Raw genomic sequence first — 10,423 nt, forward strand, 5'->3', positions numbered from 1 at the left:
CCAGCGCACCATTGGCTCCATCGCCACCACCTTCCTTGTCGCGGTCATCTTCATGGCCGCATGCGCCATCAAACGCAGGCCCAATGGAAGGGAGGGGCATCAATCCAACGAGAATACAAGCTCACTTATCAAACGAGTTAATCACTCGGATGATTATTTTGATGAAGTGAGCCTATTCGATCAACCCATTTTTTCAAGTTCAGCTTAAGATAATTTATTGAAGAACGCCATCAAAGTGACATAATTTGCCATATTCCACTATAGGAAGAGCTTAAGGGGATACACTGTAGTCTGTAGATAGATCTAAGCCTTTATTTTGGTGGCTTTGAAAAATTTAAGTCATGCACATTTGAAAAGCATAGATGTACCTTTATAGTAAAAGTTAGGATTCAAACTCCTATGCAAAAATCATATGAAAATGACTAAAACCAGCTGAGTTTTTTTTTCAAAAATGAAGGAACACCAACTATTGCAACCAAATACATTTTTTATGAGTTCACGTTAGCCTGTTCATTTAGCTTTATTTTGTACCAGCTTCAATCCAAAGTGAAACCACAACATCGTTAGTACTACATACCCCCACCCCTTTAGGGCTGATTTGATGACCAGGGATCACAAAGAGATTGGAGGGGTTGAGGGGAAATTAGTTCATTTCTCTTTCAATCCCCTCCAATCCCTCCGTGACCCCTGGTCACGGAATCAGCTCTTACATAAAACATTGTCCATGTACAATGCAAATAAGATTGCAAAAGATCCATATGTACAGCAACCCAATGTACCAACAACAACAATTTTAACCATGACACCAGCCCACATTTATATGTAAGGTTCCACCGGTACACTCTTTATTCATCCTTAAACACAGAATCTAGATGCCGCCTCTCAATCTCAGGTCTAAAACCAATGAACCAGACATAATCTCACAATGCCAACTACAGATCGCATGGATCAGAACACAGTTATGTTCGTCATCATATTCTATTGGCCCATGTTTCCAAGAAGTCGCTCCACTGCAGCATGAACATTTCCAGCAGTGGCGGCCAAGGCTCGGATGTTCTCCTGTGTGTCAAAAAAACCCATTTCTTGGAGCTGAGCTAATTGTGTTGCATACAGTTCTTCTGGTGGCACTGCAAATTTTGACATTACTTTGTTGATGAGAAAACCTCAAAAAAAAAACATCCAAAGAGAAAAGCTTCAAGAGATTATACTTAGTGGAAATGCAGGATTATTTTTTTCATTAACAGAACAGACTATGTACTACTAACCATTAGGAGCATTTGGAACACCTAGGCCACCACCAGCACCAAGCCCACTGAACATGTTCATCAAGGTGTTGAGGTTCACATTGCCTAGGATTCAAGTTTCAAAAGGTTGTTAAATAAGCAAGGGCACATGTAAATCCATTTAGAAAGGCAGTCAACTGTCTAAAAAGTTAAATTAAGTCAAGTTCTGCCAAAGACTTGGGACCCCAACAGAGTTGAATTAGCTCAAAAAATCAGGAAACCCACAGGCTTCTCCCTAGTATAGTCACTCGGTCAAAGAATACTACAATTCTCATGTGGAAATTTTCATCCAAGATAAATATTTAAATGACCTTTGGAAACAATGCTCAAACTGATCTTGTGATTTATCCATACAGAATGTAAAGAAACAAACATCAATAAGTCCTACTGCAAATAAATTCTGAGTAAGTCCGTTTCGAAACTGCAGACAGTAAATTCAGGAGTTACCTGCACCAGAGGCTGATTGTGTCCGCTCCCTGGATCAAACAAAAAAAAGCCAATCGGTGCACAAAGTTAGGGATTGCAATACAAGAATAAATGAAAAAAACTTTCTCTAGGCTAAATAAGCATGTAGTATCTCAAAAAAAAAGGTGAAATCAAAAGTTAAAATGCTCACTGTCCAGTTTGTTGTTGGCCAAGTTGTGACATCAAAGACTGCTGGAATGAAATTAATTGCTGCAAAAGAGAGAAACATTTAGTATTTTTGATGCATATGAAGCTAGAGCAGTATGATTGATCACCTGCAATGTTTCAGGAGACGTCAACTGGCGAATAAATTCTGGATTCTGAATCATTTCTCTCATTTGAGTATTGGATTCCATCATGTTACGTACATTTGGATTCATATTAAGCAGCTGCATCAACAAGGTATCAGAACTTTATGCATAAGCAGGACAAGAAATATGCTCTTTATCAAGTATTTCACAACAAAAGTATTTCAGGCATCATACCTGATTCATGGACTGAGGATTAGACATAATGTTCTGCATCATCTGCATCATAGTTGGGTTTTGCAAAACTTGAGTCAAGAAGGTAGCATCAGAGCCACCACCACTGGCACCAAGAGTACTTCCAAAATCTGCTGAACCCAACCCTCCTGGGCCACCTGCTGTAGTACTCCTAGTGTTGGTAGCAGGAGGGGATCTTGCTGCTCCTTGGGCAGATCCAGCTGTTGATTTTAAGACTTTGAACAAAGATGCACACAACTACCAACACGAAAAACTGAATATCCAAAACTTACCATTTGGACCCCAAGGATTCGGAAGTGGATTAGTATTTGGAGCTGGAGCCCCTGATGTGGTGTCTGAAGCTGTAGTTGTTCCATTTGCAGCTGAGTCTCTTGCTTGGTTAGACCCCTGATTTCCTAGAAGTGCAGCAAATGGATTCGAATTTCGATCACCCTCGCTACCCATTGTTGTCGCATTCAGAAAAGGCTCTTGAACAGTTTCATACATGCGACGGAGCATGTTGAATCCCTCTGGAGAAGATTCAATGTTGCTCATGGCTCTGTCTGTGTTCCGCATCATCTCCCTCATGAGTTCAGGATTCCGAACTGCTTCAAAAGTCTGGCGCATGATGCTTGGATCATTGAGGACATGAGCAAGATCCGGATTGCGATCAATGAGCTCGCGCATTTGAGGGTTGTTCATTATTATACTGCGTATCAGTTCAGGACTGTTCATTAAATTCTGCATGAGTGGCATATTCATTATTTCCCTCATCAAGTTAGGATTTTCAGCTAGCTGTTGTTGCATGTGGTCTAATTCAGGGAGGCCAGATCCAAACAAACCCAAACCCCCACTGTTAGCAGCAGCCCCTGTAGCACCCAGATTTTGCAACAAGCCACCCAATCCTGCTGCTGGGGAACTGGCAGGAGCAGCAGTGGTAGGTTCTTGGTTGGCTGCAGGTGCAGTGGATGCTGGTGGTGGCGCAGCACCACGTACCATGTGGATTGTATGGTCTGTCTCCACACCTTCAAAAGGAGAAAGCATAAGGTTACAAGAGAAAACAAAAACAGAATAAAGGAACACACTGCTAAGTGAAGTTCCTAAATCAGACAACAGCTTGTCAAATCAGAATGTAAAGAATGTTACAATTCAGACACAAAAGTGTTTTGATCGCGAAACTAACAAAATTCAGAAAGTCCTTGATTTGTAATTGGTGATAACTGGTAACATGAAGCACTTTGCAAGTGAGTTCAGAATCGAATAGGTGTAAATAAAAACACAAAAAAGACTCCATGAGATTCCGTGGAATCTTTTAAACATATCTTTGTATTTCATCTAGAACCATTCTGTTTAACTGAGATTGTTAACACATGGATAATGTCCCCTAAATAAAAAGGATGGCTCATGTTGACATCTAAAAGACGACAAAAAGTAACCGCTAATCCTTACGTCTGACTCGTGGATCACAATAGTAACGGTTAACAAGAAGAGTCCTTTACCAACGCTACAAAAAACTATGGGTAAGAACTCAAAATGGAAACGATGATCCTTCCAATTCAAGGATCACTAAGATACATCATGGTATCAGCATATATAACAACAGTATGAAATGCATAAGTTCCAGTCACCTGCTGATAAACTCTGCTACACTAACCACGCAACAAGGGGTGCAGTACACACAACTACACAAGGCTTGCATGGCTCCCGCATATTCAGAACTACATTCACGTCATACGCCAAGGCATCAAAGCAACATGTGTTTCTCTCTTGCTGCATCTTTTGCTATCATAAGCTATCAACCAACTTCTCTCCCTGCGCTAAGTAGATGCTGCACCTACCACGGAGCATTCCGAGTATACGGCATCATCCATGACTATCATCGCCAACAGGGGCGGACCCACAGGGTGGTCCAGGTGGGCCATGGCACACCCTAAGCCACCCACCTCCAGCAGGGACCTGCTCCTAGACCCTGGCATCCCTTCCCCTACGCTGTCTTCTCATCGAGGAGCATTGGAGCAAGCTGCCCTAGCCCCCACGCACCAACTGCCAGGTCGCCACTAGCCAGCGCCCACCGCCCAGTCCACCGCGTCTGCCGCCCCCAGCCTAGGGTCCTCAGCGCCCTCCCTTCGGCATCCTGCCTGCACACGTGCTCGACGCCTTGATGTCTGCTCTCAGCAGTACGAGCACTACAACCGTAACGATGCCAATCGCATCTTGGGGCCCAAGGCATTCTGCATCTTGGTAATTTGTTTGTTTTCTTTGGTGTTTATGGATTGAGCTGTGAAGTTTTGTACACAATACAATGCATCCTGCATTGAATTTTAATTTTTCAGATGCAAAGTTTTGACGTCTTTGCGCTGTGATCTGTGTAGGTAGAATGCAAATGTGTTTGTGGTGGTTGATTGATCTGACTAGTGCGAAATGGCCTTTAGCCGAGTTGGTTAGGTGGTCTGAGTAGCACTCCTCGTGTCCTGGGTTCGACTCCCCGTCGGAGCGAATTTCAGGTTGTGGTTAAAAAAAATCCCCTCGTATGTCCCATGCCAAAGCACAAGTCTAAGGCTCATCCCCGGTCGTGGTCGTTCTCATATGGGCTTCGATGCCGCTGTGTATGGGTGGGGCAGGGGTACGGGGGTTTTCTCGACTTGTGTGAGAAGGTCTTCTTCTTAATACAATACTCGGGGGCTGTCTTACCCCTCGCAGGTCAAGTTTTTTTTTATCTTACTAGTTGGATATTGTCTCCTTAATCCTTAGAGTTCAGACATGTGTCTGGTGGTAGTTGCAATGTCTGATGTATTCACATTACTTGGAACATACTTTTGAATTTTTTTAATCTCGACTAGACTTTGACTTATTTCACTAATAAAATGTATCTAGCATTGGATCTAGCTTCACTGCTTTGGCCATGTAGTGCTTCTAGTTGCAGGGTATATGAAATTATATATACATTAGGCTATCCGCACTCGTGCAACTCTAAATTTATACCCTAAAAAGAATATTCAGTCCTTGTCAGCAAAAATCTTTACCTTATATCACAATTCTCCGCAGTCATATCTACTATATATCTCAACTCTATACCAATTACCTCATATTATATCATTTCTTTTCAATTATCTTCCATTCACCATCCAACTACCTCCTTCCATATCACGTTCGCACACATAATTTCATAGTGCCACACCACATGCAAGATAGAGTAAAGGGGCAGGCGCTCTATAAATGGAGTTTTTTGTGGCCAACTCTATTTTACAGTAGCCGATGGGCTCTTTTCACACTGTAACTGTAACATGGACTTCAACTGGATACAGTAGTTCGTAATGTGGATGACTGCGGACAGCCTTATATAGAACCGTAATGGAAATTTTATTGCGGTTGCGGGCACATCTTATATAAAAAACCTATGTCTGCCACTGATAGCCAAAGAACAAACCTCCTTGTCCTGCCGGACATTGCATCAAGAGTGCAACATCGCACACCAGCCAGGGAGAATCAAGAGTGCAACATCGCACCTCGCACGCGTGACTAACCAAATCGACCGCGGCCCACAGCAAAACAGGGGAAACCAGGCGCCACACCACGGGTAGAACGCACTCAGGGGTAGGGCAAAGCACGCACCGTAGCTGGCTAGGGTTTGCTCGTCCTTCAAGATCCGGCCCTTGTAGATCAGCCGCTGCTGCGGCGCCGGCACGTCGCAGCTATCGGCTACGATCGCCTTGAACGTTCCCACGGTGGCGCCCAGGTCGGCCCGCACGGCGAACTTGGAGCCGTTGGTGCACCGGATGTGCAGCGTGGCCTGCGCGGCCGCGGGCTCGCCGCCGGCGTCGGCGTCCCCTCCGCCCATGCCCCTGGCCCTGGGGTCGATCCGCCCGGGGAGGCTGCCTCGCGGCCCCGATTCGGCTTTCGGCGTGCCTGGAGCGCGAGCGACGCGGCGGAGGAGAGGCGGAGGACTCGTGGCCTCGGCCCGCCTTTGGCTCGCTATTTGGAGTGCGTGCGCTGTGGGTGTTGGTCTCGTGCCTGGCGTGTGCGAGGAGGAAGAAGGCAACGCACCACACGCAGACGCAGACAGACGCAGACACGCCGCACACGGGACGGGAGGACTAATGACTTTGTGGGGAGGCGCACGATTTTACTGTACGGTAAGGATGGATGGTCTTGATTCCTTGCGTGCTGTGGGGTCAGAACGGCTAGGTGCGGATGGGGGCCGCCATGTCAGGACTCAGGATTCACTGTGACTGAACCTGCAAGAACCAGTAGAAGGTTCTGGACGTGTCGATGGGATCCGATACACGTTAAACTATAGGGATTTTCTCTGTTTGGCACAACTCTAGTCCGTGATTCTCTAGCTCAAGGTCATGATCCTTACAGGCAGCTGACCCTCTTGATTATCTGAAAAAATAAAATTATTTTCTAAAATCGTTTGGTTAGTAAACTGATTCTTGTATATTAAGAGTTGGTGGTCTGTGATAATTATCTGTTATACTTTTTATAGTCTAACTTTGTTATAAACCAATAACAAGAAGTCATATACAAAAGCCGGTCCCGATCTTACTGCTCCACGCGAAGTTTATTTTAAAAAAATATATGTGTCATGTCATAGCTCGATCCTTCTCTATAATATAGAGCTGGAGTTGTGCCAAAATTACCCTTCGCATTAATCGCGGTTAATGTAATAACTAGCCAGTTGCACATGCTTTGCTACGAGTTTTATATATCATATAATATAAATATGTATTGAGATATTTAATCAAATATAATTATTGTTTATTTCTAAATACTCAGGTACGTATGGTCTGTTGGTTAGCTATAAATTTCTAGAGCACGTGGGACGCAAGTTCGAGTGCTCACTCTGCATATTTTTTATATAATTATTGTTTATTTTTAAACACTACGATACGTGTGGTCCGGTGGTAGATGCGCGGACGGGATCGAGTGCTGAGCAGGCGCACTAGCTGTCTGCGCTGGCACTGGGGTCCACACCTCAGTAGCTGAGGTAACGCTGTGTGGCGCTGGGCGTGGAGCACAAGGGTACGACGCCGAGGCGAGGCGCGTGGGATAGGAGAACCAGTCGAGACACATGAGGTGAGCCTAGAGTGTCGGCGTGGAAGGTAAAGTCGTGGTAACACCAGGTGCCCACATTATTGGTGTGTTTTGTTTGTGGAGTCACCCTATGTTTCATGAGGTGATGCATCATAAGTTCATTCCATCAATTTTGGTGAAATCAGCACACTTCTCATGTATATACTAAGTATTAGCTTATAAGGAATGTTATGGTGATGGATCAACTCATTCTATTCCACAAATCAAATAAAAAAAGCGGGGAGTGAGAAGAAGACGGATCGCTTTATTCCTCAAACCAAACACACCATATATTCTTAATAGAGTAGTAAGTATATATTTATTTTGCATTGTATTGAATATTATTATGCTTACACATAATACTACTTTTTATTAGAAAAAATAATCACTATGTCGCACGAAGTGCTTTCTTTTCTGTGTTAGTCTTAATTAGTTGATATAAACTAGTGTTTAGTATATTGATATTCTTTTTAGTATTTAAAGCTTGCTTTGCACCAAATTTTAGTTAGATTATAGTTGTCTACGCAAACAAGAGAAATTAAAAACATGACATCCCATAACAATTCTAGGTAATATTATGTAGCTAAGCAAGAGCTAAAATGCTCATACCACTGCAACATATTTTTAGGTATATCGTTGCTTTCATGTAGTATAGAGCTGCATCAGTTCATACATAAAACTACACGACCATGTGATAAGTATCTGAGCTAATAGAGCAAATACGGCAGATGCTGTTTTGACGCTCTCAGGAACGTATGGAGAACTGTTGGAGAGAGTGGAATAGGGTGGGTATATACCATATTCATACATGGGCCTCATGGGCCCTGTATACTCTAACACTCCGCCGCAGTCTGAACTTCTGTCACAGCGGAGTTCACAGAGTGGACTCGAAGAGAAGAAGTACATCACATCATAGGATCCCCCACAGACTCAACTAGCCACTACTGATGTTGAGGCTGCAGCGAAACTCGACGAAGGTCGAGGACGGAAGACCCTTGGTGAATATGTCGGCAAATTGGGAGGTGGTCGACACGTGGAGTACCCGAACATCGCCGACGGCGACGTGATCCCGGACGAAGTGAAGATCGGTCTCCACATGCTTGGTCCGCTGGTGCTGCACCGGGTTGGTGGAGAGGTAGACGGCGCTGACGTTGTCGCAGTAGACCAACATGCTCCTAGAGAGGGGACTGTGGAGCTCGGTGAGGAGCTGGCAGAGCCACACAGTCCGCCACGCCGTTGGCCACGGCACGGTACTCCGCCTTGGCACTCGAGCGGGAGACGACCGGTTGGCACTTCGACGACCAGGACACCAGGTTGCCGCCTAAGAAGACGGCATAGCCAGAGGTGGAGCGCCGAGTGTCCGTGCACCCGGCCCAGTCAGCGTCGGTGTAGACGACCAGCTCGGAGGCGGTGGACCGGTGAAGAAGCAGCCTGTAGTCGACGGTGCCCCGGAGGTAGCGGAGGAGGCGCTTAAGAGCCGCGAGGTGGGGCTCCCGAGTGTCGTGCATATGGAGACAGACCTGCTGCACGGTGTTGGATATGTTCGGCCTGGTGAAGGTAAGGTACTGAAGGGCACCGGCAAGACTCATGTACCTGGTGGGGTCATCGACTGGGTCACCCTCGACCTCAGAGAGCTTCGCCTGCGTGTCGACTGGGGTGGAGCAGGGCTTGCAGTCAATCATCTTGGCTCGCTCCATAATGTCAAGAGTGTACTTCCGCTGGTGAAGGAGTCCTGAGGGACGAGGCTCAGCAGTGACCCCCAGGAAATGGTGAAGCACATCCAGATCCTTGACCGGAAACTCCCGCTGAAGCGCGTCGATGAGGCGGCGAAGAAGTGACTGACTGGAGGTAGTGAGGACGATGTCATCCACGTAGAGAAGCAAGTAGGTAGTCTCTGCTCCATGAAGGTGGACGAACAGAGACGTGTCTGACTTGGCCTCCACGAAGCCCAGTGTCACCAGGAACGTAGCGAGTCTAGAGTGCCACACCCGAGGGGCCTGCTTGAGGCCGTAGAGCGTAGAGGGACCTGTTGAGCCGGCAGACCATGTCAGGGCGAGAGGAGTCCACAAACCCCGCCGGCTGACAGCAGTAGACGGTCTCGATGAGGGCGTCGTGCACGAAGGCATTCTTGACGTCAAGCTGGTGGACTGGTCAGGAGCAAGCAAGGGCCAGTGAGAGCACCGTGCGGACAGTGGCCAGCTTCACAACCGGGCTGAAGGTCTCATCGTAGTCGACTCCGGGGCGCTGAGTGAAGCCCCGAAGAACCCAGCGAGCCTTGTACCGCTCCAGGGTAACCATATGTCTGTAATTTCAGAGTCTGATCTCCTTCACCTTGTGGATGTTGGGGTTTTACCTCCAAAAGAACTCTGTTTTTGGTGGATTTGCCATGGGGTTACTGTTCCAACAGAGGACACTCATGAGTCCATCATCTATGTTCCTTTTCTTATCCGCGACCTTGCTCTTCTCGTTTCTCCCTTCTTCTGCGGTCTCCTTGATTTTTACGATATGAACTTGACCCACTTGAACCCTAATTCTATCTTGCAAGTTTCCATTTTTATTCATCTGTGTGAGGCCTATCTCAGGATTCTTCCCCATTTCGGTCTTTGGAAGTATCTGTATCATTATCGGCCGGAATGGCTGGAGGACAGCACCAACTTGTTGGTGGCGCCAGTCTTGAACTGCGTCGCGGGAGGAAAACAGAGTACCTCGACATCCCTCTAAAGGATAGCATCAAGGGGTGGCGTTTCGAGTGGTTCATCGTGGAGAATCACTGCAAGTCCCTTCCCCCTCGGTCGGGGAGACAGCCAGATGTCCGTACTCCAAGCTGGGTAGAATCTCCGACCCCTTTGGAGATAGCAGAGGCAAAAGTGTTGCTTGCTGAGGTCTGTTGCTAAAAGACAGAGGTTTGACTGCTGAAGTTGTGGTCGCTGATTTTGTCTTCAGAAATATTCAGCCTTTGAAGGACACAGCGTATCCAGCTTATCTGTACAGTGGTATTAATGACTCTACCTGGGTCACAAACAAGAGAATTTCCACTGAAAATTTGGTGAGCCGGCTGGATATGATTTCGAGGGGTAGAGTGTCAAATGTTGGTGCTCTTGTTGCCTATTCTGCGTGGAA

The 10,423-nt window shown here is 46.3% G+C and overlaps 1 protein-coding gene across 2 annotated transcripts; it reads right to left on the bottom strand.

The window, feature by feature from the left end:
* Positions 1-713: 713 nt before the first annotated feature.
* LOC100383383 (Ubiquitin domain-containing protein DSK2b) lies at positions 714-6,301 on the bottom strand. 2 transcript variants are annotated; one of them, NM_001176038.1, is made up of 8 exons: positions 5,843-5,905; positions 2,524-3,255; positions 2,234-2,451; positions 2,024-2,137; positions 1,900-1,958; positions 1,731-1,759; positions 1,266-1,349; positions 727-1,127 (listed from the first exon to the last, which is right to left on the bottom strand). In NM_001176038.1, the coding sequence occupies exons 2-8, from the start codon at positions 3,227-3,229 to the stop codon at positions 979-981; spliced, it is 1,359 nt and encodes a 452-aa protein (NP_001169509.1). In that variant the 5' UTR covers positions 3,230-3,255; positions 5,843-5,905; the 3' UTR covers positions 727-978. The 2 variants fall into 2 exon arrangements, with proteins under 2 accessions (XP_023155948.1, NP_001169509.1); XM_023300180.2 differs by lacking the exon at positions 1,266-1,349 and having other exon boundaries at positions 714-1,127; positions 5,843-6,301.
* Positions 6,302-10,423: the final 4,122 nt, after the last annotated feature.

Source organism: Zea mays, chromosome 1 (assembly GCF_902167145.1).
Source record: "Zea mays cultivar B73 chromosome 1, Zm-B73-REFERENCE-NAM-5.0, whole genome shotgun sequence".
Classification (NCBI taxonomy): Eukaryota; Viridiplantae; Streptophyta; class Magnoliopsida; order Poales; family Poaceae; genus Zea; species Zea mays.